At 47.0% G+C, this 15,292-nt stretch overlaps 2 protein-coding genes across 2 annotated transcripts; one reads left to right on the top strand and one right to left on the bottom strand.

Annotated features, from left to right (window-relative positions):
- Positions 1-2,066: 2,066 nt before the first annotated feature.
- On the bottom strand, positions 2,067-7,214 carry JCHAIN (joining chain of multimeric IgA and IgM). The gene is made up of 4 exons (XM_054295787.1): positions 7,151-7,214; positions 4,593-4,728; positions 3,325-3,405; positions 2,067-3,112 (listed from the first exon to the last, which is right to left on the bottom strand). Exons 1-4 carry the CDS (start codon positions 7,212-7,214, stop codon positions 2,911-2,913), a joined length of 483 nt encoding a protein of 160 aa, XP_054151762.1. The 3' UTR covers positions 2,067-2,910.
- A 3,890-nt stretch (positions 7,215-11,104) lies between these two features.
- On the top strand, positions 11,105-12,748 carry UTP3 (UTP3 small subunit processome component). The gene has a single exon (XM_054295601.1). The coding sequence runs from the start codon at positions 11,105-11,107 to the stop codon at positions 12,689-12,691; it is 1,587 nt and encodes a 528-aa protein (XP_054151576.1). The 3' UTR covers positions 12,692-12,748.
- The last annotated feature ends 2,544 nt before the right edge of the window (positions 12,749-15,292 follow it).

Here is a 15,292-nt window from a genome sequence, read left to right as displayed (position 1 = left end):
CCAACAGCAAACAATTCCTATTAAACAAAAATACCAAAAGTTAACTCACCACCACCTTTATTGCTCCTAAGTGAAAAAATGGGGGCCCTGGTGCGAGCCCCAAGCCTGTTATCTCTGGCACACTGGGCTGATTTTCATTACTAATTGTTTTCCAGTATGGAGTTATTGCCTTTTGTAGGGACTTCTTCTGTGAGAGTGTATTAGAAGGTTTTCCTTTTGTTGCCCAGTTGATACATGGGTTAAGCATGCTCTAAAAGAAGCAAAACAGAGAACCAACACACTCAAACTTAAAATAATGGGTTTTGTTCTTAAGGTAAATTAGGCTCTCTTAGAAAGTGAAAAAAAGGGCAAGGTGTTACTGAAGTTGCTATTAGGGCACTAAGGTGTTTCTCTGCTCTGTATTTCTATTTTTTGTCTATTGTTTTCTATTATTTACAGTTAAGCAGTAGTTGGGCCTGCACAGTTCATGGATGAGGTAGAATTGCACGTGATGCTAGCCTGGGAGTTTGGAGATGGGCAGCTCTTGGCTCTCTTTTGCTTTTGCTGTAATCAGCCCCAGCTTTTTATCCCGTTAGGAACTGTAGAGCTGGAGTTTTTATAATGTTTGGGAGGCTTTATTTGAACATGTTTAATGTATTTGATTGCCAGCATTTCATTTAAGCTCCATGTCAGTTCCTGGCCCTTAATGGCTGTAGGGAATTTGTCTTCCTGGAGTTAATATTTGTAATTCTGTAATTGAGAACAGGGTCAATGCTCTTTTCCTTAAAAAAAAGCTCGAAATTTAAAAAATCAAATCTCTAAGTCCAACAGAAATCTTTATATGGCTCATAAATTATTTGCAGATTTGAGACATAGGAGCTGTGTTGTTCTGTTCAAGGGAACAGGGGGATGGATGTTCCTGTAATGGCTTGAGAAATGCGCAGTCACTTGCAGCTCCAGGGGGAGAAGAACAGTCCAGCTGATGGTGTGATGGTCCTGATGTGAGGTATTTGTGTGGAACCAGAGGCTTTTCAGCCTCACCTTTGCTTGCTGTGGCATCTCTTTGCCTGCAGCACAAATGTTTCTTTCTCTGAGGGGAGGAATTGTTGCACATCATTATTCAAAGGTCGAACCCAGCACGTGTATAGCAGTAACTGAATAGCAGAGGTTTGTTTGAAATGACAGACTGGTTTCCTAAGCGTTGCTTAAGTACCCCCAAACTATTAGTTTTGAATGAAAACCTTTTAATGTCTTTTCATGTCTTAGGAGGAGTAAAGAGGTGGCATGGAAAAGACCTTTAATTTCTCCCTCTCAGATGTTCCTTCATAGCTGTGATCTAATAGCTTGTAACATCACAGCATTCTGAGACTGGGGAATGGTTTGGAAAATGAAAATGTCTTTGAGACATATTTTGGTGGGTTATACATACCCACTGCAATACTTAAGCTGCCAAGAGGCCCTTTGCTCCTGGTGTTTCTTTGGATTGGCTAATTTTTGCATGAAGGAGAGGGGGAAATGGTGTTTTTGCAAGTTTGTTTTTCATAACAGTGACATAACATCAGAATAATTTGTGTCAATCCTTCTTTATATCTTTGCTCTTCAAAATTTGGCCCCACATGATTTTATTTCTTTAAGACAGACACCTTGCACATGAATGAATATCCTCCAGATTACCTGTCTTAAAAGTACTCTATTCAGGAATGGTGAAAACTTCTAATCTGTGGATTGCACTTTCAAGAGTTAATTTAGGTGATGTTTGGATTTTGAGACTCAGATCCTGCACTGATTGGGAATCAAAGCAACTCAGTGATGCAGATCTGATCGTAAAATGATAAACCAGTTCAGCCTCAATCTGTCAGAGGTTCTGCAAGTGCATGGAAATATTTCTATTCTGGTATTTTGGGAGACTTTGCCTGTAAATATAAACAGTTATTTAGGGAGAGTTTGAATAATTGTGAAAGAGAAAAGAATATTATTATAGGTTTGGCTTCCTTTTATGCCTTCTTATTGAATTGAATACAACACACAGCTTGATTGCAGAAAAAAGTTTATTGAATGTTTGACTAACAAACCTACAGTTGTGAGGATAAGGTTTTGCTGTTTCATCACTCCAATTCTGAACCCTGGACGAGGGTCCTGCTCTAGCAATTTGTGTTGCGTTTATACAATTTTTTGAGGTTTTAAATGCAAGATGAGGAAGGAACAAGTAAATAAATTTGAGCCTACTTGATTTTTTTTCCTTTCACCACTTGAACCAGGAGCAGGGGTGGAAGAAGGCAGCAGTAACAGTAAAGCAGTGGGGAAAGTAAAATGCCCAACATCTCCCAGAAGAGTTGAGTATTCCTGGCACAGCTGAGGGCTTGGCAACTTTGCAAAACACTTCAGGGTAGCTCTATCTTTTGATCTTCTCTGAATCTGGGAGAACTGGAAGCTTGCAGATGTCCAAGTGCTAGAAGGGTCCCTCATCTTTTCTCTCAACTATGGTTTTACAACTCTCTTCTAAGGGCATAAATTCTGCTAATGTCATCAAAGGCCTTGTGTGAAGGTCACTTCAGATTGCTCAAGGAGGGAAGGGCACAGACACTCCTGCTGATGTCTGGGGGAGGCACGCAGGAGCCTGAAAGGGACAGCTTCCCCAGAGCTGTAAATCAGTGTAATTCCCTTGACTTCAGGGGAATGCATTATATCTGCTGGGGGTCTGGTCTGTGTGGTGTGAGACACAGCATGGCATTGCAGCATGCCAGGGAGACTGAAAGCCAGGAGCTGCTCTTGGGAGATGGCACGAGGCTGAGGTTGGAAATGGGAAGAGACAAGTTGGGTTACTGCAGGGGCCAGCATTTGGGGCGCTGCCATCCAGGTGCTGTGGTGCTCTACATACATTAGGGATAGGAACAGGGGTGCTCTGAGGCTCTGGCACAGCAGAGGGCCGAGCTACTGGGCGAAGCAGGAGTCTGGGGTCAGAGCTGCTGGCACCTGCATCACCTCCCCGTGGTACAGCAGGGGCACAGGGGAGCTGTAGCACTCATTCCTGTCGTAGGTGTAGCATGTCTGAGGTTCTTCACAGGAGTTGCCCTGCTGGGCCTGGTGGATGGCCCCGCCCAGATCAATTTCTATGGGTTCACAATTTTTGCATCTGGAAGAGATGGAAAATGGAACAAGTGTGAGGAGTTAGGTGAAAAGATGCCCCTGCTGAACCCCCAATCTTTCTTGCTCATCTGCATGTAGAGCCAGGAGAGTGCTGTGCCCTTTGTAGGTGTTCCAGGGGAACATCTGGCCCTCTGACATCTTTTAGAGCTGCTGAGGGTTAAGTCTTGGCAAGTGAAGTTAGGAACTAAAACTACTTACAGTTCACTCAGGCGGTAGACAAAAGTGGTCCTGAGTGGGGACAAGGGGTCCGAGATGTTCTCCCGAGCCTTCAGGGGGACTCTGCAAAGGTGGGGAGAGAGTCACTCGCATGAAAGCTGCTTTTTAAACAGTCTGCCCTCTTTTGAGCAAATATAAACTTTCATCTTCTTCAGGTTATTTACATTCTGACCCTTCTCCAAATCTTGGTCCTCTGCACCCTCAACGGCAACAACCCTCCCCGACAGGACTGCAGCAATTGATAATAAGTGCTACTTGCAAGTGACAGGGCTGAGAGGGTTAATTTTTGTTAAACTCTGTGCTAGCAGATGCTTGAGGCTGATGGACAGGGATGTTTAATTAGTGGTTCTCCTGTTGTGAGCTCTAGAGCACTCCTGCAGCTGTTTCCCAGAGATACACACATTTCTGTTAGGTTTGTGTGAGTGGAGAGTGTGGGATTCACATGCCCTCTGAACAGAGAGAGGCAGAGAGATGAATGACCAAAACAATTCTTGTCTCATTTGCTCCTCCTGTGTTTTTGAACATGTGGAATGTGTTGGAAGATGATTTACCTGAAGGTGATTGCTTGATTGGATTCTGGTGGACATTGTTTATGTTAATTAGCCTAGCAGGTCCAAGCTGTGTTGACTGGTTATCAGACAGTCACGAGTTCTTGAGTTTAGTATAGTTCTTGTTAGTGTAATGCAGTATAAAATAGTTATAGTATAATAAAGTAATTATTTAGCCTTCTGATACCGTGGAGTCAGATGCATCATTCTTCCTGCTTGGGGTTGCCTTGTAAGTACTATAGGAGAGGACAGGACAAAGTCCTGCTCTCGAACTGAGCTCTATCTCATGGGAGACAGTTTAGGCATTAACAGATAGTTGATCAGTTTAGGCATTAACTATTTTCCCAGGCTTTCTGTCAGGTCAGAAGGAAAATCCAGTGTCATGGGCCCAATCTGGTTTCAGGTTAGATCAACTTCTGACAGGTCATTATCTACTTCCCCAGCCTATTTTGTGAAGTTACTACTGGTCTGCATAAAACATGGAGATGTTTTTTTGTATCTGAAGTGACAAACACCAGAGAGGTTCATGTGAGGTAGAAAAGCACCTAGCAAAGTGAAATACTCAGGATACCACAGAAAGCAGTCCACATGAAAAGCTATTCACTTCACCAGTGCTGGGACATCAGAAACAATGCAAAGAAAACTGGTATAACACTGCATCTCCTGCTCACCATCTCTGTGAAATACCTGGCTGCCACTTACATGATGCGGATGTTTCTCTCCAGGACTTCTTCCTGAGGATTTTCTTGAGAGGGGACAAACTTTGAGGTCACTGTTACACACTGACACTTATTATTGACCAGCACGTACTCCTCATCGCTGGGACCCACTGGATAACCTGCAAGCACAGGATAGGCAATCCCAGAATCAATAGCAAAATCCTTGAAAGCTGCTCTAGAAGATAGCCAAGGGATGAAAATGCCAGCAATGCACCATTACAGCACCTGGATTGGTTTAAGTTGAGGTTGCAGCAGGTACGAGTGAGTCTCTTAGCAAAGATGTGTTCGGCTGTCTTCCTGCTCAGCTCAGTGTGCTGCTGAGTGTACAGGTGGTGGGACTGGTGACTGAAGGGCTCTTTTACTAGGAATTGGTTATGTGATTCCTCTGTCATGCACCAGAACTGCTCGAGCAGTCCAAACCCCAGTTTGGATCTGATCGCTAAACAAATGTCCCTGACCTTGCCAATGTGGCCGATGTGTCAGTTTTCCTTGTGTGGTATCCTGTCCTTCAGGTTCCTGGGGGAACAGCTGCCAAAAAGCAGGAGGACCCAGAAAGAAGGCATTCCCCTGACGTGACAGGGAAGAGCAGGTGGCCCTGATGATGCTTGTGGTTTGCAGGGAAAACTCCAGTCCTGATTTACCCCTCCAAACTGCTGCTTCTAGCATGCTACTCGATATGAAACTCAGTCAAAGCAAGCTGAAACATGCCAGGTGTCACTCAGAGGCTTTTGGGATGTTTCTGATGTTGCATCATTCTTGCTACAGCACCTTCAGCCTGCTTAAAAGTACCAGACCCAGTGATTTTTGTCATATGAGGACAGTTTGTTTTGGACTCAAATGGATCTCAGTTCTTGCCTGCTCTGCTTGTCTCTTGGTTTAATCAGAGAGAGAAAGAAGAAATAGGCTGAAAAAACCTGGGTTAATCATGTCTATAAAGGATTTTGGAGTTACTTGGACTTAAAAGCCTTGGTCCTTCCTTCCCCTGTAATATCCTGGTCTCATCTGCTTCCATTCCAGGGTTTCTGAGATTGTTACAGGCACCCTAACTGTGAAAAAGGTTCCAATACTGTGTAAAATGATGCCTCAGTGACCCTAGAGTTCACCTGCTGGTTACAAGTGCTGCCTCTGTGGCCTTGGGCAGCAGTAGACCTGCTGGATATGATTCTCTATGGACTTCCTAGCTTGGGAAGGAAATCACTTTCCTAACTTGTTCTCCAAGCTTCTTCTCTGCCAACTCATCATTCCACATGAGCTCTTTGATGCAGAAGCCTCCCAGAAAAGCCTCTCTAGTCCTTGGCTCCTTGTACTGGCCTCTCTTTTGGCTAAAGGGAAGTCTCTGGCTTTTTGTCCATCACACAGCTCTTCCTCTGCTGTCTGTGCTGCATTCCACTTAACATCGTGTGCAGTTCTTTCCCAACCCTTCATCCAAAGCCAATGTTCAAGTCAGATCCTATTGGCTTTTGGGTTGTCCCAAAACCTCTCAGAGCAGGCTTTAATTCTAAAATTAGATTAGCACAATCTTATGCATATGCAGGTCTTGCTGACTGTTCTAAAAATACTGCCCTGATTTAATTCCTTGTGTTATGCTCTTGGCTTCACTGTTAAAGTTACTGGTGCTCCATCAATTTTTTTATTTAAGATTACAATGCTAAAAAAAGTGATTTTACCTGCAGTATCTCCATGTGTCACCCAGTGAAGTCTCTTGGGGAGAAGGTATTTAAATGCAAGATTTGCTAATGCTGTTCTAAATGTCCTCTGGTTGGATTTCCTGATGCCTGAGTTACTGCACTGTGCTGTTCCCTCCCTCCTCAATACTTATGTGACTGTGTTTTGGACAAAATTTCTGAGCATCCACTATTGCTTTGTCCTTTGATACACTGTGAAGCCCAACAGAACTGCCTGGGGTAAGCAGCAAGATGCCCTCTTGCAAAAGCTGCAGGAAATGCAGGGATGCAGCTGTCTGTGCTGTTGGGATGATTATCCCTGAACATTGACTCCATCCTGCAGGCCAGATCCACCATGTGCAGCATGATGGATTCACACTCTCCAGAGACCTGAGAGCCACACTGAGCAGTGTGCTAGAAGGACAGGCTGAGCTCAGTTGAAATCAAGGGTTTCCAAGAAATTCAGTGGAGTCACATGATAAGCTACAGTTTAATCAGAATAAGTTGGCTGTAGCTGTATGGCAGGATTACTAGGAAGATTTTGGAAGCCTTTAGATCTAGCAGCTAAGCTCCCTAGGACTGCAGAAAAACAAGCATGCACATTTGCAGTTTATTGCTTCAGGAACCTGAGAGAAAAATGCCTAATTATCAGGTCTTAAATTTGGAGCTAGTCATCAAGTTATCCTCCAGGCAGCAATTAAAATCCCACTGCTCTGATGCAGAAACACCCTGAGCAGTCCAAGCACCACTGAAGCACAGCTGCTTGAGTGGGCATTGAGATTTGACTCCTGACTGTTAGAATAATTCAGGGTAAATGACACAAAACCTGCCATTGATGTCTTAATCCCAGTTTTCAATTTTTTCATTGTTCACCTACCTGCCACAAGGATGATCCCCAAGGAGACAGCCAAGGCAACACACAGCGACCAAGTGCTCTTCATCTTGCCTTCCCTTCTTTTGCAGAATAGCAGTGGAGAGCCTGACTCTGCCTATAAGGGCGTGTGCAAATGGGTTTCCTAAAATAAACAGCCTGGCCAACACTGGAAAATGTGGCTGGGAACTGAAAGCAGGTGTGTTAATGCACCAAGACCTCTGGCTTTCGGAGGGGAAGGGTGCATGGGGTTGCACTTTTATTGTGCTTTTTTCGGTTTTTCACCAGCAGGCAACAGAGCTGCTGAGTACAAGGACATCTTGCCATCAGGGCTAGTGGAAGGTAAGAAAGTCCAAGAGTCACAGCTCTGGTTCCTAATTTTGAGACATCAGATTAAAAATCCCTTGAGTCCTATTAAAAAAAACACTTCAGGCTTCATAATCACAGTTGTGTTTAGACCAGCTGTGTGCAAACCTGAATTAAGGGCTGGACCTGCCCCCAGAGAGCCTTCAGTCAAAGCAGGAAAGGTGACAGGGCAGGGCTGAAAGAAGTACAGCCACTGCAGCCCTGCCCACTACATTGAGGAGTTCATCTTCTTGTGACTGGACAAAGGACTCCATGGGATTTGTGGTTTACAAGTGGTCCTGAGTCAGGTGCCAGGAAAACCCTGGAGTAATGAGCATGCTGACTTTTCCTGAAGGAGGCTGGTAGTGGAGAGGGCCTGGGATTTTTTTTTTTTTTTTGGTCCCAGATTTGGGATCATTTGTGTAACTTCTGAAGAGCAAATGTAGCCTATAATGGCCAGAGCTGTCTCTGTAGCATTTGCATGTGTCTTGTACAGAAAAAGCCACTTTTTAAGGGAAACCCAAGCTTAGCAAGGGCCTGGTTGTTCTTGCCAGGCTTCTTCAAGAGGCTGAGCTCTTCTGGCAATGCTGCCAAGAATCCTAGCTCCTGTCACCTTGCAGGATGTCTCCCTTTTTCCAGACCCTGCTGGCTGGATCCATAAGGCCAGAACTGTTCCAAGTCCCTGGTTGTGTGCCCTGAGCTTTTTCCCCAAGCACAAACCCCTCACCCTGCAGCTGCATGACGCAATGAGCTTTCAGGTTACATCAGCAGTGCTCGTGCAAGGAGAGCGTGGGACTGGGGAGGGGGGGAAGATGGGTCACAGCCAACCCCTCGCAGGGCATTGGGCTCTTCCACAGTTCTTTACAAACCGTGTGTTTGCCTTAGGAAGCTGTCTGTAGCAGAGAAAAGATGTGGGGTTGTTTCCCTTCCCCATCCCAGAAAGCATTGCTAACAGTTTTATGCAGCCCTCTCTCTGAGACAGGGGCAAGGTATTCCCTGTGCCCCATTTTTAAATAAACCTAGCTCACCAGTTCTGGTAGGGATATCTGTCTAAAGTACTGTTTGTTTCAGTCACTCTTTTTTGCAAGAATTCTGCTAGGATTATACAAGAAGGGAGGATGCCAGCACCAGAAACACAACATGCAAGGGAGGCTGGTGCTGACCTGTTTGCCTAGCAGCAATAACAAAAATATGGCACTGGGAACATGCAAGGAGAGTATTTTCAAATGTCAAGGCAGAGACTGAGCAGAATTCTATCTGTGTTTTTCTGTTAACTTTGGTGGTTTTCCCTGGGTGCCGGCACTCAGCGTATCTGGATTTCGGTTGCTAAATGTACACCTGTGTGTACAGCCCCTTGGTCTGGATATGATGACTGGAGAGCTATTTTCAGCCGGTTCAGCCACCTGCATGTCTCTGGGGATTTCTAGCTAGATCTTGAGAGTAAGGCTTATGTTCTACACTGTTATTTGCATGGATTACCCCTGTTTTACTGGATGCCTTCTGGAATTTTATCTGGGTGAGCAGGTGTTTGGCAATGGGCTGCATGGCGAGCTGGACTCCCAACCTCCCTGCAGGACAGAAGCTAGAGGTGGAATAATTGAGAATTGGAAAAGAATTTGGAACCAGCCCTGTGGTTTCAGTCTCTGTTCACATGTCCTGTGTTTCCAGGTGCCCTTGGATGTGCTGAACTAGGATTTTCCAGGTAAGAAGCTGGGCAGGTGCCTAAGTGAAGTGGGTTGAAATTGTTGTTGCTGCACAGGGGGAGTTGGACAGCACCAAGGTTCAGGGCCTCTCTCTCCACATAAAACACCATCCACAAGCAGTCTGCCCTGGCCTTCTGTTTGCTCCTCCTTTCTCACTTGGAAGCCAACAGAATGGTGCATAAACAGACCAGCAGCAGTCCCTGATTGTTGTCTTGGTAGCAGTGATCCCACACTGCCTACAGCAAACTGGTTTGGCTTGAGCAGCTCCTGGTTGACTGGATCAACTAACTCATGCTGGAGATCATCTCCAGCTTCACCAGAAGGGACTCATGTTTTCACTAAGTCCTGGCAAAGGTTTGAGTAGACACGGATTGTTTCCTGCTCTTGGAAATTAACTTTGTGTTGGGGGACATGTCAGTACCATTTAAATCCTAGAGAGTCCAAGTGGTCCAAGTGGAAGTTAGTATGCTGATTTTTGAAAGGGCAGACTTGAAAAAAATTAAGACACTTAAGATGGAAACTCTCAAGGTCAGGGACATGAGCAAGGCCTGGGTTTCTCTAAGTCACAGCTGCAAAAGTTAGCTGGAATTTTAGCCTGGCAGGATCTGGCTGCACATGTCCAAGTACCAAGTGAAGATTTCCATCGAGGTATGGCCAACAAATGTAGTGAATGCTGTGTCTCCAGACCGAAGTTACTCTTGTTGCTCTTTCTTCTTACAGGCCTGTATCCAGGAAGGTGATGGCTGAAAACTGGCAGGGACAGATTTGGAAAAGCGGTCTGAGGCAAAAGCTGTGTTTGTGCAAGAAAGTTTTGATCCAGAGGTGACCATGTGAAGAGGCTGAGTGTGTCAGAAAGATAAAACTGAGACCTGTTTGCCAACAGATGGATCAGGATCCAAATGAATCACCAAAAAGTGAGTAAAGCTCCTCACTGTGTTTCAGCTAATTTGAATACCTGTTTGACCAGTTTTTTTTCTACAAAAAGGTGGGCAGGAGCATTTATAAATGCACCTGCACCTGTTCTGTGGTGAGAAAAAAGCCCCTGCACTCGTACGCAGAACTGCTCTTGCTGGGAGATGTGCATGCCTGATTTATCAGGGTCTGAGTTTCTCAGCTTGGCCTACACTAATTCCTGTGTCTCATTACTCTCTTCTTATGGCAGGGTTCTCTGCAGCTCATAAAAGCAGATTGTTTCCCTGTGGCTCAGTATTAATGTCATTTTCCCTTGGGAAGGGTGGGAGGCTGGGCTGGTGCTCTGCTGTGGCTGACAGACACAAAAACACATGATGACAATGCAGAGGTGAGCAAGTACAGACTGCATTAAGCTCTCTTAGGGAGGGATCCCCAGGTGTTGAAAAATCAGAATTACTCCGTTTCTGGGACACAAGGATCTCTTGGCATAATGGGACAGATTCAAGGAGTGCAGAGGTGATCAAGCAGCAGCTGCCGAGCTGTGCAGCCTGAAGCAGAAGTGCGATTCGGTGACGGGACAGGTTATGTCCAAACCTCGGAGGTGTCCGGAGAGGTTTGCAAATACTTCTGCTTCTCTCAGAGTTTGATCGGGTCTTAGGGCACGGAGTATCAAGTTTTGGTTACAAGGGCACAGGTGTAAGGTATGTTCTCCATCTGTTTTTTCCCTCGCCGTAAGAAGACCGCACAGACAGCGGCTGTACTGGCTGGACTTCTAGAGGAAGAAAAAACTCTGAGGAGGAAACAAAAGGCTTTTTCTTTTTTTTTCCCCACGTGGCATCATTGCTTGCTGTGCGCTGCCACGGCTGGAATGCCACCTCCTCGCGGGACATCCCCCGCTTCCCCGGGGGCGTGCCCACGCTGCGGCCCTGGAACAGGAAGGGCTCGGAGCGAGCGGAAGGGACGCGGCGGAAGGGGAAGCGCGGCGGGGGCATCAGGAGCCATGCGGACCCGGCGCGGCACCGTCCTGCGGCCGCGGGCCGAGCCCGCCGAGCCCGACGATGACCCCGCCGAGGTGCCCGGCGGCCGCGCCGGCCCCGAGGAGCTGGCGGACGATGTGGAGCGCTTCCACGAGGAGCAGTTCCGCGCCGTGATGGCCGCCCTGGACAGCGGCGACGAGGCCGGGGACAGCGAGGAAGAGGAGGAGGAGGAGGAGGTGCTGGGTCTGCAGCTGCCCGAGGACAGCGAGGAGGAGGATGAGGAGGATGAGATTCAGGATCGGAATCCTTTTGTGGAGTACAGCGCAGAGGAGGATGAAGATGGAGAAGATGAAGAAGGTGAGGAAGATGAAAATGTTGAGGACGGAGAAGAGGAAGGAGGTGAGGAAGATGACAATGATGTTGAGGATGAAGAGGGGGACCTGTCCATGGAAAGCGACTTGGAAGAGCGCCATCCCGAAGCCAAGCTCCCTCATGAGCTCTCCTGGGGCCAGCGCAAGCAGCTCTACTATGACACGGACTATGGGAGTGATGCCCAGGCCAAAGGCAAGCGGACCCAGCAAGAAATCGATGCTGAGGAGGAGGAAGAGGAGCAGGAGGCTCAAGTCATCCAGAGACGGTTGGTGCGGGATTTGGGGGAGGATGATTATGGTCTGGACATGATCCAGGGCTACCTGGCTAAGCAGCAGAAAACCCACGATAGCAAGGGGCAGAAAATTGATAAGGATCTGCAGGCCCTTTCCAAGAAAGAGCAGCTGAAGCTGCTGAAGCAGGAGTCCCCAGAGCTCCTGCAGCTGATGGAGGACTTTGAGGTGAAGCTCATGGAGATCAAGGATGAGTTGCACCCACTGCTGCAAATGGTCAGAGACGGCACCATCCCCCAGGGGAAGGGCAGCCGCTATTTGCAGACCAAGTATCATCTCTACCTGAACTACTGTGCCAATATCAGTTTCTATCTGGTTCTCAAGTCCAAGAGGATGCCGGTTCACAGCCACCCGGTCATTGAGCGGTTGGTGGAGTACAGGAATATCATAAACGACCTCGCTGTTATAGACCAGAAGCTTTCCCCACAGGTCCGTATGCTGCTGAGGAACTACTATGACAAGAAGGAAGAGAAGCTACGGAAGGGAAACAAGTTTTCAGTGTTTCTCACCATGAATGGCAACAAAACCAAACCAAAACGTGCCTCTGCGCCTGTTAATGGCAAGGCTGCTGCTGCTGCTGAGTCCTCGGATGAGTCAGAGCTGGATGAGGAGGCTGCCCTAAAGTACTACAAGATGATGGAGGAGAAACTGGCACTCAAGAGGAAGAGAAGTGGAGACGAGGACGTGCCTGAAGAAGCAGCGGTGTCAGAAGGAGAGGATCCCAGTAAGAAGAGAGGGGTGACCTATCAGATGATCAAGAACAAAGGCCTCACACCCAAGAGGAGGAAGATCGACCGCAACCCTCGGGTGAAGCATCGGGAGAAATTCCGGCGAGCCAAAATCCGCCGCAAGGGCCAGGTCCGCGAGGTGCGCAGGGAGCTGCACAGATACGCCGGGGAACTATCTGGCATTCGGGCTGGGGTTAAAAAGAGCAGGAAGCTCAAGTGATGGTCATCTTTTTGTCAGAGCTGCAAGTAGCAGTACTGCATCCAATAAAAATTTTATACACCATGTTGTGGGGTTTATTCTTAGGGAAACTGGGGATGGGGTGGTATTTGGTTTTTCAGAGGAGGCTTTCTAAAAGGTGCTGTCTCCAAGTGGCACAGGGCCCTTTCCACACCTCACCCATGTCTGAAGGTATTTTCCTCTCTTGTCATGCTGTTGAGTTTCCCTGAACAGGAAACCTTGAGAGATTGCAAGGAATATATCAGGAAAAGGGAATTAAATGGGCTGTGCGGGACTGGTGAGGAGATGGGATTGGGTGAACCTCTTGAGGATGGGTTGGGAAAGGGGCTCAGCAGGTGTCACTGGCCTGCTCTGTTTTGCTGTCTAGTTCTGGTCCATCCTCTTCTGTGTTGAGCTGCAGAGACGTGGTTAATAGTAGTTAATTTTTGTTCTGATTAACACCTTTGTTAGCTCTTAAACACCTAAAGTATGGGCGCTTCTTTTAAATTACTTAGTTCCACATGATCTGAAGTACTGTTTCCCTTCCTAAATTTAGTGAGAAGCAAAGCAAGGACTTGTCTGGATTTTATAACCATATATGTGATAACCATATTAACTTCTCCTATTATAAATGTTAAATGTTGTCTGCTGCTACAGGACTTAGCATTGCTGCAGGACCACCTTACAGATGGCTAAGGTGTTGTCTTCAGTGGGCAGGTAAACTTCGGGGGTGTTTTGATTACTGCCATGCCTTTTGGTGAATACATTTTAACCCCACACTGAAGTGCTTGCCAGGAGCTGACTGTGAGTAGTCAGTTCAGTTCCAATCTGGGCTGTGAAGGGAAAGTGAGTGATAATTTTTCTGAAGTTTAACAGAAACTGTCTCAGGTAGAACCTGGACCTGTGTCTGGGACAGGTTTCAGGGAGCCCATGCCTTGGTTTGTGTACCATACCATCTGAAAGGTATTAGTTTTCTGTATGGAATTATTTCAGGAGAATAATTGCTTTATTTAGTAATGCAGTTGCATCTTATGGGCGTGTTTTGTGTCTGTGATGGGCCCGGGGGAAGCCAGGAGACAAGTGTGTGCTCTTGATCCAGTGACAGGCCAGGTAATACAAGCATGTAGGTGCTCTGCTTGTGCTCTGAAAGTGAAATGTGCTTTTTTGGGGTTCTTGTGTAAACCTTAACAACCCAGGCGTGTTTCTCCCAGGAACATACTGTTCACTGGAAAATATTTTGGTCATTTTCCAGGCTGCTTGTTGAAGGGAGAGGTAGAAGCACAGTACTTAAGCTGGACAGATGGGAACAGTCCTGTCTCAGGTGCACTGAACAGGTTTCCTTAGATCTGTGCTTGCTCACCTGCCCTTACTATGAGCAACAGTGTCAGCTGCTCCTTCTTCCCAGGGAGAAGGAGCAGCTTTGCTGCACAGCCTTGCTGAGGAGGGAAGCAGAATTTGCCCACCTTTAACTCCCCACTGCCATAATGGTTGGAGACTGCTACTGATAATGCTGAGCTCTGCCCTGGTGGCTCTGCCAAGAGGTCAATAAGGGGTAAGATGCTGGGCAGAAAAAGCAGCTTAGGTGCTTTTTTTGGGGAGGGATGGTATTGTGTAACAGGCATCACACGAGGTGTGGAAAATAGCCAGCAGAGATGCTCCCTGATCTCATTACCACAGAACCTCCTTGTGCACATTTCACCCTTGATGCAAAAATGAAGGGCTAACGGTCCTTCTGGCTTTGTGCTTCCTTGGAAAGCTCCTAGCAGCTGGCAAGCACAATTGTGGTGACTTCTACCTGAGCAGTAAATAAGGGAAACAACAAATTAGTGTGCCGTTACAGACACATTCCTAATCCCCCTGGGGTTAGGTTGTAGGCTGGAGAGAATGCTGCGTGTCAGCGGCCCAGCCCTGCCTGCCGGCAGATGGCAGCTCCTGGGCTAATGAAGATTAACCAGGCATTATGTCCACTTGATTAGTTGAGAGACTGGACAAAGCCATAAACATAATTCCCATTTGCTTTTTTGTATGGCTGATAATGGGAATGCTGTGATTATTAATGCTGTGGGAGGGGGGACACTGTACCGTGTCACTAGGAAATACTTGGAGTAATGTTTTGTGCTGAAGGGAAATGCCTGGTCGTGAACAGGTTTTGAAAATTCCTGAGAAAATGGACATATGCAAACAGGCATAGGACCACAGGTGATCAGGAAAAGAAGCAAGGAGTAGATCAAAGTCTTGGTTAATGCTGCCTTTTCCCTTTTCCAGTACTGCTTCTGGGGAAGGTGCTGATATTGCCAAGAAATGCTTCAGCCATGAAATGGCACTTGTCCTTGCCAGGGCCCTGCTTGGAGAGGACTGGCAGCCTCAGCAGCACCTAAAGCAGGTGGGACTCGCCTCAGGTAACAGCTTTGTCTCACCTCCATCACCCTCGCAGCAATGAAAGAACCTGCCCTGGGTCCTTTCCACCCGCTCACTTGGAGCACAGTAATGCAAAGGACAGTCAGTCCTGCCACACCTGCACATGAATGATTCATATTTAAACTGACACAGGCAAAGTGTGGAAAGCCCCAAGGTATGAACTATTGTTTTTCTGCACCTGGAAGA

The sequence above is a fragment of the Melozone crissalis genome, unplaced genomic scaffold, assembly GCF_028551555.1.
Source record: "Melozone crissalis strain CALT ecotype California unplaced genomic scaffold, PUWL_Pcris_2 ptg000006l_1, whole genome shotgun sequence".
Taxonomy (NCBI): Eukaryota; Metazoa; Chordata; class Aves; order Passeriformes; family Passerellidae; genus Melozone; species Melozone crissalis.
The sequence above is the reverse complement of the archived record's forward strand: the minus strand, read 5'-3'. Positions and strand labels throughout refer to the sequence as shown.